The 16,988-nt window shown below is 42.5% G+C and overlaps 2 protein-coding genes across 10 annotated transcripts in view; one reads left to right on the top strand and one right to left on the bottom strand.

Annotated features, from left to right (window-relative positions):
• Positions 1 to 7,945, bottom strand: part of NSMCE2 (NSE2 (MMS21) homolog, SMC5-SMC6 complex SUMO ligase) — a 274,220-nt gene extending 266,275 nt beyond the window's left edge. For 3 of the 7 annotated variants that reach the window (XM_008973918.5, XM_003820460.6, XM_063606893.1), the window contains exon 1: positions 7,785 to 7,914. The gene's annotated coding sequence lies outside the window, so the exon portion shown is untranslated. Of the gene's footprint in view, positions 1 to 231; positions 336 to 4,363; positions 4,370 to 7,784 lie in introns of those variants that run through there. The other 4 variants (XM_014345998.3, XM_014345997.3, XM_034966578.3 and 1 more) reach the window with 4 other exon arrangements.
• Positions 7,946 to 7,959: 14 nt separating this feature from the next.
• WASHC5 (WASH complex subunit 5) overlaps positions 7,960 to 16,988 on the top strand; it is a 67,829-nt gene continuing 58,800 nt past the window's right edge. The window contains exons 1-3 of one of the 3 annotated variants that reach the window (XM_003820458.5): positions 7,960 to 8,129; positions 15,734 to 16,043; positions 16,497 to 16,642. In XM_003820458.5, the coding sequence (XP_003820506.1) occupies positions 15,858 to 16,043; positions 16,497 to 16,642 (332 nt within the window). In that variant the 5' untranslated portion in view covers positions 7,960 to 8,129; positions 15,734 to 15,857. The remainder of the gene's footprint in view (positions 8,130 to 15,733; positions 16,044 to 16,496; positions 16,643 to 16,988) is intronic. The other 2 variants (XM_055116944.2, XM_008973917.4) reach the window with 2 other exon arrangements.

Here is a 16,988-nt window from a genome sequence, read left to right as displayed (position 1 = left end):
GATTTGTATACATTTGTCTCCAAATCCTCTCCTTCCATTCCCTTTGGAACCCACCCCCACTAGGGTTCCATCTCTATCACTGCACTGCAACTGCTCTTGTCAAGGTCACTTGAAAAGACTTAATGTTAAATTTGTTATCAATGCTCAGCCCTATCTCCTTTGACCTATCAGCCAGCAGTATGCAACACAGTTAATCACTCCCTTCCTGATGCACTTTCTGCACCCGCCTACCTTGTTCTTGTTCTCATTCTCCTTTCTGTTTCCTCTCCATCTCCTTGAGCTCCATATGTTGTAGGGTCCCAGGTTCAGAATCCAAGCTTCTTTTTCTTCTCCTTCTATACCCAAATCAAATACAGCCCTGCCTCAGGGCTATGCCTTCTTGGTTCCCTCTGCCATGATACTGGTCCCCTAGATATCTACTAGGTCAATTCCCTTACTTCCCTAAGGTCTCCCTTTGAGTATCACCTCATCAGTAAGGCCTTCCCTGGCCATCTGATATACAACGGCAAGCCCTCCCAATCTCCACCCCCAGGCATTCCCACCCTTCTGCTTCTGCTTTATCTTTCCTCAAGGCAGGTATTGCCAAATGACATTCTTGTATTTATTAGGTTTATAGTGTCTAGTCCCCAATTACACTGTAAGTTCCTTAAACTTACAGACTTTTTGACTTTTTCTGTTTTGTTCACTGCTGTATTCCAAGCACCTAAAACAATGCATGGCACATTAGTGGCCATTCAACAAAGGCTTGCTGAAAGAAGGAATGAATGTAATACTATGTATCTCCAGCACCTAAAACAGCACATGTCTCCAAAACTGTAGTATAGGTGGTATGCCCAGGGCTCAGTGCTCTGATCTCTCTTTTCCATCCTCTCCCATCCACCTAGTGTTCCCAACTAGACCCATTCCATCTAAATACCATTGGCAAGATCACTCCAGAACTTAAAACGTCCAACATGGAAGGCCCACGTTCCTTCTCTCCCGCCCTACCCCTCTCCCAAACCTACTCCTTTTACAACCTGCCCCATCTTACTAAATAGCAACTCCATCCTTCCATTTGTTGAACCAAAACTCTTGGTTCATACTTGATCCTTCTCCTCCTCCCCTCATATCCTATACCAAACTCAACATCAATTTTGCCAGCTCTGTAGTCAAAGTATCTCCAGAATCCAACCACTCTCACCAATTCTGCTGATAACACCGTGATTCAAACCATCATCTCTTGCCTGAATTACTCCAACAGTCTCCTACCTGGTCTCCCTGCTCTCAGTCTTGCCTCTTCCACCCTATTCTCAACACAGCAGCCAGAGTAAACCTTTGAAAATGTACGTAAGATCATGTGACTCCTCTGCTCAAAAACTCCTAAGGACTTCCTGACTCACCGGGAGTAATGGCCAAAGAGCTTCGTAATAACTGACAATAGTGGTTCTCCAAATGGTTCCTGACCAAGTGTCACCAGCATCACCTATGAACTTGTTAGAAATGCAAATTCTCAGGCCCCAACAATCTATGTTTTAACAAGTCCTCTATGAATTCTAACTCTGATATATCTAGGAGACATGCAGTGTCAGTGTATTGAATCATCTGATGGGCCCATTAAAACACTGATTGCTGGACCTCACCCTCAGAATTTCTAATTCAGTATGTCTGGGAAGGGACCTAAGAATCTGCATTTCTAACAAATTTCCAGGTAATGTAGATTTTGCTGATCCAAGAATCACACTTTGAAGACCACTGTTCTACATTATCTGGCCATTGCTAGTCCTTTAATAACCCAGGCATGCTTCACCTTAAGGTCTTTGAGCTTGCTAATAAGACAGAGATGCCAGTAATAAAGACAGAAAAAAGCAGGAAGGGTTGGTCCTAACTCCCTCCTGCCTATATAATAAAATTCAACATAATTAGCACAGTATTCAAAGCTTTCTACAATATAATGCAAACACGCTTTTCAAATCAGAGATTCTACTTTTCACCAAGACTTAAATCATACATTTCATATAACCTTAACTATTTGATATTCCAGAATAAACATAACTCCTTTCTGCCACAACCCCTCAAAACAGGCTTGGCAGAGAACAAGTTCCATATTAAAAGAATGAACCAAGTACTATGAAGTTGAAAAAAGAAAGCGATTACACAAACCCACTACGCTACGATGTTCAAGAAAGGAAAGGATTATAGGCACAACAGGGGAGACGTAGGCTTCACGGAAATGAAGGCACTTAAGCTGGACCATAAAAGGTACTCCGGATTTGGAAAGGTCTAAATTATCAGGGAGAGCTGTTCAGATGAAGGAAGCAGTGAGATGAAAAAAGATCATAAGGTAGTAAACGATGAGATGAGTTCCCTTTGCCTGGCATACAGGTACAAAGGAATGGGAAGATAACTGGATTTCATTCTTTGGGAATATAGTGTAGACATCCTTAAGTACAGGATAAAGAATCACTCCAGTTGGGTCTAGGGGTCATCATGGAAATTTGAGCTCTATGTATTTTCAAACCTTTACCTTAAAAATCAAGACCTGAAACAAATATGGCAAAATGTTAAAGATGTTAAAATCTGGGTGATGAAACAAGGGTTCTTGTTGTGTTCTTTTCTGGGACTTTACAGTTCCACATCAAAAAAGAAAAAATACAAACAGGAATAAAAGCCAATGATGATCTTCAAACATTTGCATTGAAAGAGACTGCTTGTTTACAATCTCACTGTATTATACCAAACAAGTTGAGACATTTTACACAATATAAATACAAACATACACAAAAAGATGGAAAAATATAAATTCAGAAAAACCAGGATCAAAAAACAGAAATTTACGGGCAAACCAAGCATATGAGAAAGTTATAATGGAGTCACGCACACTTTAGGATTCTACACAGGGGGCCAGGCGTGGTGGCTCCCGCCTGTAATCCCAGCACTTTGGGAGGCCAAGGCAGTCGATCACTCGAGGTCAGGAGTTCAAGACCAGCCCAGCCAACATGGTGAAGCCCCATCCCTACTGAAAATACAAAAATTAGCTGGCCATGGTGGTGCACACCTGCAGTCCCAGCTACTCGGGAGGCTGAGGCAGGAGAATCGCTTGAATCCTGGAGGCAGCAGTTGCAGTGAGCTGAGATCACAAAGAGACTCCGTATGAAAAAAAAAAAAGGATTCCACACAGTACTAGTAATACACATTTGGTAGTGAGCTTCCTGACAATCAAAACAAAAAGTGACAGTTATTTTCTCCATAAAAAAAAAACAAAGAACACTAGAAACTCAAGAAAAAATAAAGCTTTCCATGGCAATCAAGGCAAGTATGGATCGTCATATATGAGATAATGAGTTACACTGAAAAAAATAATCCTCAAAAATATCCTTATAGTAAATGCAATAGCAAACTTCTAGGACTGTTTCTTGAGACTATTTCTCAGGGCAGGTAAGGACAAAACACTTGTGACAGATACTGGATAGGTGCCCACCAAAACCATTTCCTCTTCAACCCAGTTACATGCCTATATATGCTCCACATTTTCCAGCCTTCCTTGAAGTTAGCTGTGGCCTATGACTGCACCCAAGGCAATGAAATGTGAGCCATTTCCAGGCCTAATCTGCAAAAAGCCACACTTTCCCATTTGATAGCTTGATGCAGGCAAGCACAGGGACCTTAGTAAAGCTATACACTGATGATAGAGAATTACTGCATGGAAGGAGCTCAAGGCCCTACATCACTGCTTGGAGGAAAACTATTCACCTATCAGGCTCCATGCATGAAAGAAACTTCAACTGGGCAAAGCCATTTAGACTTGTGGGGTTTATCTGTTCCAGTACTAAGTATTAATCAAAAAACACAAACCTGCAAGGACCAAATGATATAATTCAAGTATTCAATTTTCTTTTTTTTTTTTGAGATGGAGTTTTGCTCTTGTCCCTCAGGCTGGAGTGCAGTGGCACTACCTTGGCTCACTGCAACCTACGCCTCCCAGGTTCATGCAATTCTCTTGCCTCAGCCTCCCCAGTAGCTGGGAGCTACATGCCAGGCTAATTTTTGTATTTTTAGTAGAGACGGGGTTTCACTATGTTTGCCAGGCTGGTCTCAAACTCCTGACCTCAAGTGATCCACCGGCCTCGGCCTCCCAAAGTGCTAGGATTACAGGCGTGAGCCACTGCACCTGGCCTCAGTTTTCTTTTTGTTTTTGAGACAGGGTCTTGTTCTGTCACCCAGGCTGGAGTGCAGTGACATGATCATGCTCGCTACAGCCTCAACCTCCCAGGCTCATGTGATTCTCCCACATTAGCCTCCCAAGTAGCTGGGACCACAGGCATGCGCCACCACACTTGGCCAATTTTTCTTTTTTAATTTTTAGTAGAGACGACCATCTCCCTGTGTTGTCCAAGCTGGTCTCAAACTCCTGAGCTCAAGTGATCCTCCCAACTCGGCCTCCCAAGTGCTGGGATTATAGGCATGAGACACCATGATCAGCAGAAGTATTCTGTTTTCTACTCAGTCTTGATTCTAATGTAAGTCTAAATTGTCTAGAGCAGCATTGTCCAATAGAACTTTCTGTGATGAAAACATTCTATAATCTGCACTGTCCAATATGATAGGCACTAGGTACATGTGTACTGATTATCTAAAACCTGGCTGGAAAGGTGGCTCATGCCTATAATCCCAGCACTTTGGGAGGCCAATGTGGGAGGTTGGCTTGAGCCCAGGAGTTCGAGACCAGCCCAGGCAACAAAGTGAGACTCTGTCTTTACTGAAAATAAAAAATTAGCTGGATGTGGTGGTGCAGGCCTGCAGCCCCAGCTCCTCAGGAGGAGATGTGGTAGGATCGCTTGAGCCGGGAGGTTGAGGCTGCAGTAAGCCATGATCACGCCACTGCACTCCAGCCTGGGCAACAGAGCGAGACCCTCTTTTCTCAAAAAAAAGAGAAAAGAAAAGAAAAGGAAGAGATGCCAGGGACTGCTCTCTCTCTCTCCCTACCATGTGAAGACACATAAAAAGGGCAGCCATCTACAAGCCAAGAAGAAAGTCCTCACCAGAATCCAACTATGCTGGCAACCTCACCTTGAACTTCTGGCCTCCAGAACTGTAAGAAATAAATTTCTGTTGTTTAAGCCACCCAGTCTATGGTATTTTGTTATGGTAGCTTGAACAAAGACACAATATCTATGAAGATTAATGCAATCCAGTATAAATGGAAAGTATCTACCAAACAGTAGCTGTCACTATTTGTTTGAATGCAAAACTCATATTACTTTAGTGAAACTTCACTTTTGCAGAGGACCAAGGAAAACACGATCATGCTCTTCTGTAATTCTGGAGTAGGGAAAAGATTAAGACTGAGATTGAATTGAAAAGCAAAGGCAATGGATGGTGCAGAAAGATGGAACAGACATACTTTTCTCAATTTCTCCCAATAAATACAGCTAAGTACAAGTCAAAGACAACTCTTTTCTCTGACTCTAACAGCACCTTCTTTGATATAATTATAATTATAGTCACTCCACTTTGTTAGTGACTATCTTGCAAGATGTTAGCAGTGCTTCACAAACAGCAAGTGCTCTGAAAATAGTCAATAAATGAATAAATTAACTGATTCAGATTCATAGCTCTCCTGTTTCCTTCTCCCCTTCATACCCAATATTCTTAATCTCAGCTCCAGACTTTGTTCAGGCTGGGTGTGGTGGCTCATGCCTATAAACCCAGCACTTTGAAAGGGCAAGGCAGGAAGATTGCTTGAGGCCAGGAGTTTAAGACCAGCCTGGGCAACACAGCAAGACCCCATCTCTACAAAAAAAAAAAAATTTAAACTTACACAGACATAGTGGCTTGCACCTATTGTCCTAGACCCTTGGAAGGCTGAGGTGGGAGGACTCCTTGGGTCCAGGAGTCCAAGGCTGCAGTGAGCTATGATCATGCTACTGCATTCTAGCCTGGACGATAAGAGTGAGACGCTGTCACCAAAAAGGAAAAAGAGGACTTTTGTTCATCCTGCTCCCACCATGAGAAAACCTTCTCTTCAGTTTTCTATTTATTTATTTATTTTTTGAGACAGAGTTTCGCTCTGTCGCCCAAACTGGAGTGCAGTGGCATGATCTCGGCTCACCTCAACCTCTGCTTCCTGGGTTCAAGGGATTCTCCTGCCTCAGCCTCCCGAGTAGCTGGGATTACAGGTGTGTGCCAGGACACACCAATTATGTTATTTATTTACTTATTTATTTATTTATTGTATTTTTAGTAGAGACAGGGTTTCGCTATGTTGACCAGGCTGGTCTCAAACACCCGACCTCAAGTGATCCGCCTGCCTTGGCCTCCCAAAGTGCTGGGATTACAGCCATAAGCCACTGTGCCAGGGCCTCTCTTCAGTTTTCTATCTGCCCACATCTTACCCATATGCTAAAGTCTGAATGTTTGTGTCACCCAAAATGTATATGTTGAAATCCTAACTTCCAAGGTGATGGTATTAGGAGGTGGGGCCTCTTGGGAGGTGATGAGGCCCACTTTCATGAATAAGATTAGTGCCCTTTTAAAAGATGCTCCAGATAGCTGCTTTGCCATTCCACCATGTGAGGACACAGCAAGAAGCCACCTATGAACCAGGAAACAGGCCCCGGAACTGTGAGAAATAAATTTCTGCTGTTCATAAGCTACCTAGTTTATGGCATTTCCGTTACAGAAGCCCACATTGACTAAGATACCATCTTTCATGGCTTGGTTTAAGTGGTTCTCAACCAAGAAGGATTTTACCCCTCTCCCAAGGGACATTTAGCAGTATCTGTAGACTCTGTGGTTGGCATCTAGTGGGCAGAGGCCAGGGATGCCCTTAAGCATCCTACAAAACACAGGACAGCCCTCACCCTGACCCCACAGCAAAAAATTATCTGGCCTAAAATGTCAATAGTGCATCAGCTGAGAATAACTGGTTTAAATCAATCTCTCTTGGATCCCTCCCCAGGTAATAACGCTGATCTTTTCTTCCCGGTACCTATGATCTCCAAGAAAGTTTAGAACAAGTTGTGCATTTCCTGAGTTTTTTCTCTGCATGTTATTTATAGACAATATGTTGACTTCCTTTAAATCCATGGGAGCCTTGTACAAGTCAGCCAGAGCTGCCTCTCCTTTTTCAACATGCAAGGATAATCCCTTCTCTCTGAATCCTTCTCATACAATTGCTTTTCCCTCCCTCATGCTACCATTATCCCTATCACACGCACATGTACACAACACACTCCTATTATGAAACTCATCACAACTATTTGCTCACATGTCTGCAGCTTCTTTAAACTGACAGCTCCTTAAACTAGAACCCTGACATATTCTATTGCATATAAAGCAATTCCTCACACAAAATAGGGGACCAATAAAGATTTGGCCAGTTACAAAAATAACAACAGACATCATCATTTCTCGGTCACCTACAGAATGCCATAAACTGGTGTCCCGGCACTTCATTCTCCTTATCGCTAATTCTCACTGCAATCTACATAAGTGAAGAGGAAATTGAGGTCCAGAGAGTTTATTCAAACGACCTTCCCGTGGCCTTACTTTTAAAGTCAGTTCAAACAAAATCTATTTGGATCAAAAATTCGTAATCTTGCCCCTACACACTTGAGGCTAAAGGATGGAGAGATGGCGTCTCGGACAGGAGGGTAAACTGTCCCAGACTCACTACCGTGGCGTGAAAAGTTCCACAACCATAATCCGGGTAGACGGACCCCCGGCTCGGAGTCCCCGTGGAGTGTGTCTGAGGGTGGCGAAACTCCTGCCACCCTCCCCATTGCCGTCCCCCGCTTCTTCCCTACCTGGTTGTCCAAGCTGTCTCCGTCTGGTGGCACCCCAACTTCCCCTACCTAGACCCACCTCCTTTCCTCAGCCCCCTTCGCCTGCCGCTGAAAAGCGGGAGCGGGCTCTTGCGTCATCAGCCGTCGCCGGCGAGTGGTCACATGATGCCCCTCCCTGCTCCCAGCCGCTTCGGTCATGTGACCGCCTGGGGAGTCAGGGGCGGAAGTCGGGGTCTGACCCGCTCCAGGTCCGGGACTGCGGATAGAAGAGAACCGCCGCCGTGAGGGAGGGGTGGAAACTGGGTGCCGGCTCCGCGCGCGACCTCCGGCCCTGCGCGTGCGCCGCTGGCGCGGCCCGGCTGACAGGTGAGTGGGGATGGGGTGAGCGCGCTCCATTTTTGCATGGCCCCCTTCCCCTCCACGCTGGGCCGCGCTGGCCACGGGGAGGTCTGCAGAGTCGCGTGCAGCCTGGATGGGGGACTCGGGATGGAGGGCTTAGGGGCTTTCTGGGGCGGGGGCTGTAATCCAGCTCTTCGTCTTCGCTTAGGGGGAAATCATTTTGCACACCCCTTCCTCGCTTTAGGAAGCACCGTTCAGCTGCTTGGTCCGAATCTCATCCTTCCAAGTTTCCGGGAACACTGCTGTATGGATGTCGTCGTTATTTCTCTTTGCTTTTGAGAAAACTGAAAGGCTAGTAGTGAGGACTTTTACAGGCTGACAGACCTGGATTTGCATTCTAGTTATGCCATGGGCTGTGAGTTTGGGCAAGTCATTGCTGCTCGCTGCGCCTTAATGCCTTCACCTGTGACATACTGATGTCAAAATCCTTTGCATTTGGGGGAAAAAAAAAAGTTCCCAGGGCCCTGATTCCTGGGATCGGAATCAGGATTATGATCGGACAGGAAAAAGAAAAAAAGTCACAGAGCCATAAAACTGGGTCTCCTGATTGCAAGCGCATGGAGCTCCCTCAAACACAGGTGAGGGGTAGTGAGGGAGAAGTTGTACTGTCTTTGTGCACTACAAGGGACACCTTCTCTAATTGTCCTTCACCTGCCCTTCCCAGGATTTCAGGTTCAGCCTCATTTCAGAACTTTTCTGGAAAATATATGCAGCTTGCATTTATCTTGATCAGCAACCGTTATATTTTGTTTGTGATAATGGATTTGTGGAGACCAGTGCTTCCTTTATGGAACTGAGGTTTTGCGAAAGGCTAAAAATAGACTTGCCTTCTTTTGTCCTCTGAAGAGGGTAAACTGTTTGTCCACGACAATTCGATATCCTTAAGAAATATTATTCTGTACTCAGGGTAATTGGTGTAAGGATGTCATGCCTTATTCTTGAAAGCATGTCTTTTGATTAGGATTACTTCCTAAACTGAAAATCACAGTTCCACGCCAAATTGTTAAAAATGAAGTTACCGGCACTTGTAAAAGAAAATAAGAAAATATAGTGGGATCTCTGGATTTCATGCCAATAATAGTGTAGCCTGTATTGAGAAAACTGATCTTCAAGTGTTCTTAATCCCTAGCACCAAGAGAACCTCTGAAAGGATAATTTAACATAGCTTCTTCTACAGTGTTTATTTGGACCTAATTCTAAAGTGGTTTTTTAAGACTTAACTGAGTCTAACACTTTGTAAAGCCATCCACCTACCTCTTAGCTGCAACTTGATTAGGCATTTTTAATGATGGTTCTTAGATTCTGTTCTTCAGGACTAGTCCTTCAGGCAACGAGGGGGCTATTTACCAAATACTCTAGCCAAATTATATTTGTACAAGTTATGGAAATTCCATTTGTTACCTGGAAAATATAACTAGTCCAGATTAGGAGGTCTAGTACATAAAATGTAACTAAGTGATTTCCTTCTTTCAGTTAATCTTGTTTTAACTTTTTCCATCTTCAAAAACTTAGCAGGAGATGCTTGCATTATTAGAAATAGAAAACACAAGTGCCCTTCATGGGGCAAAACATATTACAAGCAGTGAGTTCATTTCAGTAAAAGTATATTAAATATAACTCATATGCTTTTGCATTAAAAATTTAATATAAAGTTTATATATAGAATTTTAGAAAGGTGATTTACCTAGGTAATAAAGACCCATAATATTTGTTTTACTATTGCCGAACATATTTGGTTATTATTATCCTTCTCACGTTCTTTTAAAGTTGTCTACAGCGTAATTCTTGAGTAAGGGACTAAGGATTAAAACAAGAGATTGACACACGAAAGTCTTGATCTCTGTCATTATCCCAGACTGAAGCTTCCCCGAATGTGTGCATGCAGGTGCTGAGTCTGTCTGTCCTTCTGTATGTTGGGAGAGAGTAGAGTAAAGGGCAAGTAATGTTTACTTTGCTTTAAGATGTTTTTCCCAGGGCCACATTGTTGCCCTGTCATGGTATCCAAAATCGGGTAGCCATTGGACCTGTTAATCTTAGCTTGTCTTCCTCTTCATGAGTCTAGAGCAAGCTTGTGTAGCCTGAGGCCTGCAGGCCACATGCGGCCCAGAATGGCTTTGAATGTACCCCAATACAAATTTGTAAACTTGCTTAAAACATTATGAGATTTTTTTGCGATTTTTTTTTTTTTAAGGTCATCAGCTATTTTTGGTGTGAGTGTATTTTATGTGTGGCTCAAGACAATTCTTCTTCCAATATTGCCCAGGGAAGCCAAAAGATTGGACACTCCTGGTGTAAAGTTTCATCCTACTTAGACCTTCTGGGTTAGTTTGGTGGTCTTCAGAGGGCTTTAGTATGTGACTGTTTTGCCCACTGTCCATTATTTCCCCTTTCCCTCTCTGCTTTCCCAAGCCAGACCATATCCATGCAGAAAATGAAATGAAATTATCTGAAATTCAGCCTGTTAGAGATCAGTGTGGTTTAACAAGCAAGTATCACAGAGGAAACTAAAAGAACTTGTTAATAATGTATGCCTTAATGCGTATTAGAGGGTACCTTCATGGGAGTTCTAGACAGCTGTAGTGGCTTCTTGGCTCTCAGATCCAATCCAGTCTACTTCTTCTGTTTCCGCCCCTAGCTGACTCTGCCCCAGCCACTTTAGCCACCTTGCTAGCCATCTAGCACATTCCTGCCCTGGGGCCTTTGCACTTACTTGTAACCTCTGCTTGGGATGCCATTATTAGGATCATTATCTATTGCTGCATAATAAACTATGCCAGACCCAGTGGCTTAAGACAATAAGCTTTATAGTATCTATGGTCAGGAGGGTAGGGCATAGCTGGCTGCCTTTGGCTCTGGGGCTTTTAGAACATTGCAGTCAGGCTGGGAACAAGGAGCTATGGTCTTATCTGAAGGCTGGACTGGGATTATAAGGGATCTACTTTCAAGTTCACTCAGGTGGTTTTTGGCAAGCCTCAGTTCCTTGTCATATGGGCTTCTCCCCAGGGCTCTCTCACACCATGATATGTTGCTTCCCCTGGACTAGCAAGCTACAGAGGGTGCCCAAGCCAGAAGTTAGTCTTTTCGAAATCTAATCTCAGAAGTGCACTGTATCTTTCATTTCTATCCTATTTCCTTCCCCCCCCCCCTTTTTTTTTTTGAGATGAAGTCTCACTCTGTCACCCAGGCTGGAGTGCAGTGGTGAGATCTCAGTTCACTGCAACCTCCACCTCCTGGGTTTAAGCAATTCTCCTGCCTCAGCCTCCCGAGTAGCTGGGATTACAGTTTTTTGCCACCACGCCTGGCTAATTTTTGTATTTTTAGTAGAGCCAGGGTTTCACCATTTGGCCAGGCTGGTCTCGAACTCCTAACATCAGGTGATCCATGTGCCTCAGCCTCTCAAAGTGCTGGAATTACAGGAGTGAGCTACCACACCTGGCCCTATTCTCCTCTTTAGGAGGGAGTCAGTAAGTCAGCTTATACTCAAGGGAAGGAACCTACATAGAACATGAATACCAGGAGGCAGAGATCATTAGGGACCACTTTAGAAAGCTGCTGACCATACCCAGATATCCATACTGCTTGCTCTCTCATTTCCTTCTGACTTCTGCCCGAGGTGCTCTATGGAAACTAGCATATGCCCTATCCTTTATTATGCTTTTTCTTCACGGCACTTATCACAGCCTAATATATAAAGCTCATTTTCACAAATTTCAAGATACATTTGTAATCAAAACTTTTTCTTCTCCTTTTTATGAAACATTTTTCTGTATTTTGTAATCACTCTAGCATTTTTCAGATATGAACTATTCTTAATAGCAAGAATCTCCTATACTTGACATGTGAGAAAACTTTTTTTTTTTTTTTTTGAGAGAGGGTCTCATTGTCACCCAGGCAAGAGTGCAGTGGCGCGATCATGGCTCACTGCAGCCTCAACCTCCAGGGCTCAAGCAATCCTCCCACCTCAGCCTCCCTTGTCACTGGGACTACAGGCTTGCACCACCATACCTGACTGATATTCTTTTGATTTTTAGTAGAGACAAGGTCTTGCTATTGTTGCCCAGACCGGTCTTGAACTCTTGAGCTCAAGCATTCCTCCTACCTTGGCCTTCTAAAGTACTAGGATTACAGGTGTGAGCCACCGTTGCCAGGCCTAAAAACATTTCTAAAGATTGTTCCCTCACCTACTTGTTGTTCCCTCACCGACTTCTAGTGGTTTTTAGGACATAGCTCTCTTTTTCCAAAGATAAGACAAATGGCACAATTCCTGTAAGGAAATTGTAATAATCAGCAGAAGCAGAGAACCGAAAAGATGGGGATTGGAGGAAAATGCAGTAGTACAATACAGAAATAGCTACATGGACATTATTATACAAAAGCAATGACTATATTGCACAGCATTATAGAAAATGAAATATCACAATAACAGCATCAGCATGCTGTTTAAATTGACAACTTGTACTGTTAGTCTTCAAAACTGAATCTCAGCACTATGGCAAACTACCCCAAGACTTATTTGCCCAAAACAATACAATATTTTAAAAATTTATCATCATCCTGTGGGTTAGGAATTGGGAAAAGGCACAGAGGGCTTGGCTGGCTGCAGAAGCCGAATAGCCTCATCCCTTATATGTCTAGCACTTCAGCTAGGAAGACTTAAAGAGCTGGGGGCTGAGTGGACCAGGTCAACCCAAGTCACACGCAGGCGCTTCAGTTTCTGCTGTCTGCTGGCTTTCTTCATTCTCTTCTGTGTCAGGACTTTTCCCTCTCAGCGTGGTCTTTCCTCTTTGTAACTCCTGTGATCTCTCTAGCAAGATACCCAGACATCTTACATGGCAGCTTCGGACACCCAAAGAGAGCAAAAGGAGATACTGCCAGGCCTTCTCAAGGCTTAAGCCTGGAATTGGTAGAGAGTTAATTCTACAGTATTCTTTGGGTTGAAGGAAGGAAGACACAAGCTGTTATGAGCTGAGTTGGGTCCCCCCAAAATTTATATGTTGAATTCCTAACACTCAGTACCTCAGAATGTGACTATATTTGGAGACAGGATTTTTAAGGAGGTGATTATGTTAAAATGAAGCCACTAGGATAGGCCCTAATCCAATATGACTGGTATCTTTGTACGAAGAGGAAATTTGGACACAGAAATTTACAAAGGAGGGCCAGGCTTGGTAGCTCATGCCTGTAATCTCAGCACTTTGGGAGGCTGAGATGGGAGGATTGCTTGAGCCCAGGAGTTTGAGACTCCCCTGGGCTACATAGTGAGACTCCCATCTTTATAAAAAGAAATGAGCAATGGGGTGGCCATGTGAAGACACAGGAGGAAAATAGCTGGCTACAAGCCAGTGAGAGAAGCCTGAGAAGAAAACAGTCCTACCAACACCTTGATCTTGAACTTCTCGCCTCCAGAATTGTGACAAAATAAATTTGGTTGTTTAAGTCACCCTCTCTGTGGTGCTTTGTTACGGCAGCCCAGCAAACTAATAAAATGCAATCCAGACTCATTGAGAGGGAAAATAAGGTTCAGCCCTTCACTTAAGGTGCTGTATGGGCTGACTTCATGGCAAGGAATTATTGGGAGCCATCTTTGGAAACCAGTTACCACATTATTATAATCAGATTGCTTTCCAAGCCCCTAGAACTAAGAAAAATGATTGTTGCAGGGGAAGGCACACAGGCCTGAACAAGAAGGGGTACTCAAGTCTGTGGGCAGAGGGGAATTTAAGAAGGAGTAGAGTAATAAGACAAATTACCTGCTTCAAGAACTTTCTGAAACCTCATCAAGTCCGAGGAGTTATTTCATTTGTGTCTTTCTTGCTTCCTTCTCCAGTTGCCCTTCGCCTTCTACCATCTGCTCACCCCTGCTATCTGCACTGGCTGTAGGAGGAAGCTAGTGGGAAGGAAAGGGATGGGTCAGGAAGCGGTTTTATCGAGAGTCTCTGTGTTACAGAAGATGCTTAGAAGGCACAACCTGGGTAGTGACATGCTCAAAGACTTATGTGTACAGGAAAACATCACATGTATGTTTTGTTGGTTGGTTGGTTTTCATTCCTAGTGACATCTTTTTTTTCCCTTTTCCTTGTTACTTGGCTTCTGCCTCCCCTTCTCTCCCTGTTCTCTCTTTGACAGCTTGTGAGATCCCTTTGCATGTTTTAGAAATCAACCCTGTGTCTGCCCTTTGGATTTCAAATCCATCTTCTAAGTCATTTACCATGGAAAAGTTTTTAAGTGTTACATACTAAAATAGGTCATTCTTTTTAGATGCTAGGTTTCTTTCTCTAGCCCCGAATTCCTAGATGTCACTTTACTAAAGATCATCCAGTATAAGAATACCTTTCCCAACAGAACACCTAATAAATGCTCCACACTGACAATTAAATGTATGTTACACTTCTTATTTCTTTATTGTAAAGACACACTGAAGCACTTCAGTTCTCTGATTTTTTTTCTTCAGGGCTTATCTCCAGCAGTATAGCAGGCAGCTAGAGAGGACAGACATCACCTCTTGTAACCCTAGTATTATTTATGCACTCCTTATACTTGTCAGTGCCAAGGAATGAGTTCAGCACAAAGGGCACAAAGATAAATATTGTTAATTTCCTGTTTGCCTGCTGCAGTTTTCTATAAGACCAGTCATTCTCTACTCTTTTAATGATCCTGGCTTCACATCAGAATCATCCGGAGAGATTCTTAAAAACAGAGATGCTTAGGACTATCTCTCACCTACTTACCAGAAACTCTAAGATGCTAGGTGATTCCCTTAAGCAGCCAGGCTTGAGAACCACTGGACTAGAAGGTGAGTTGTTTAAACATCTTCATATCCAGCCTGGCAAAGAGGTATTCAGCAAGGAGTGGTTGGGTAAAGATCAATCCTTGCCTTCAAGAACTTTCAGAATGAGCTGTAAGCAACGATAATATTCAGTATGCTAAGTGATCTAACCATCCTCAGAGAGTGCATTGGAATACAAGAGAAGCAAGTAATGGATTCTGCTAACAGTGCTAGACACCTAAGTGCTGAATTTTATGAGACTTTTGGACCAGTTTGATTTAGTATTTATAAATCATCTTCACAGAATTTTGTAGAACCTAGCATCTGTAATTTTAAAAGGAATCTTGGACATGTTCTTACCTTAAGCTTGCAGTTCCATTTCTGGGAAATAATTGGACAAATGCCTCAAAATGATGTACAGGGATTTGTCTCTGAGCTCTCTTTATAGTGTTTGAAATTATTTGCTAATATATCGAATAGTAGGAGATAGCTTGTATAATCAGGGTACATTGGAACCACACATGCCCAGTGGTTCCTTCTCCCTAGCTCAGAGATGAGCTGTATCATATCTTTTTCTCAAGAGAAGTGACTAACATGTTGAAGAAGAGGCCAAGAGTGTTAATCTAGCAAAGTCCCTCCACATGGAAAATATGAAGAGTGACAGATAAACACCCTTTCCCCTATAAAGGAACTCATTATTTCTTAAAATTTTTTTAGCGAGTTTGGGAGAAAAATGTGTTTCTTATGTGTACACATGTGCTTCCTTAAACAAATTGAGATTTTCACACTTTTTTTGGGGATACAGGTTCTTTAATGGAGGAGCCAATCTCTCTGCACACCTGGTTTCATCTAATAATATACAGACACCAGCTCTGAGGCCAGTTAATCATCCCCAGTGTCCAGGCACAGAGTAGTCGGTCCGCCTCACAATGTTGGACTTTCTAGCCGAGAACAACCTCTGTGGCCAAGCAATCCTAAGGATTGTTTCCTGTGGTAATGCCATCATTGCTGAACTTTTGAGACTCTCTGAGTTTATTCCTGCTGTGTTCAGGTTAAAAGACAGAGCTGATCAACAGAAATATGGAGATATCATATTTGATTTCAGCTATTTTAAGGTAATCTTCCTCTATAGCATTTTTATTGTTGTCTTTTCTACAAAAGCGTGTTTTCTCTGGGAACCATGACACTCTGTAAGGTTAAGTAATTATGGAAAAAGCTAAAGAGAAGAGCTTTTGGACTAAACTTAATATTAGCTACTAACTTGAAAATAAGTTGAAAGTATTATGTCAAAGCCCTAACACAATATAATTGTATTTTTAAAAGATAACTTTGATATTTCACATTGAAGGGCCCCATACTTAAAAGCATGCTAATCTTGGGTCCAATTCAAATCATTTCTCTCAAAGGGATTTTATATCTAGGCTTCTATTATCTTCACTACTTTCTGTTGCTCTGCTTTAAGTTTGGGATGTCTAATAACATAAGAACAAATTTTTAAAAGACTATTTAGAAATTGTCACCAACAAGTATGCTTTTATTGACATTTCACATGTGTTTTTTTTTCTTAGGGTCCGGAATTATGGGAAAGCAAACTGGATGCTAAGCCAGAGCTACAGGATTTAGATGAAGAATTTCGTGAAAACAACATAGAAATTGTGACCAGATTTTATTTAGCATTTCAAAGTGTACATAAATATATTGTAGACTTAAACAGGTATTGATCTATGTAGGAATAGCTTATTCTGGTAGTAAATAGTGGAGAGGGAAAAGGACACATAGCAATGTGTAAATCTCTCTGAGTTACTACAAAATTTCCTAATTTAGTTTATACTGTATATAGTTGTCTTTTCCTACCTGTGGCACTGGTCATCTTAAGAATTTTGAAGTTTTACTATAATGTCCTGCTCTTATGAGGTGTCATAATAAACTTAGTTTAACTAAGTCATACAGTTTTCAATCCTGTTATTTATTATCATATCCTAGTGTATTATATGTGAAAAGTGGGAAAAAGAACTTATCTTTATCATTAACTTTCTGTCTCTTAATACACTTCTTAAGAA

Source organism: Pan paniscus, chromosome 7, assembly GCF_029289425.2.
Source record: "Pan paniscus chromosome 7, NHGRI_mPanPan1-v2.0_pri, whole genome shotgun sequence".
In the NCBI taxonomy this organism is placed as follows: Eukaryota; Metazoa; Chordata; class Mammalia; order Primates; family Hominidae; genus Pan; species Pan paniscus.
This window is presented reverse-complemented; position numbering and strand designations above follow the sequence as displayed.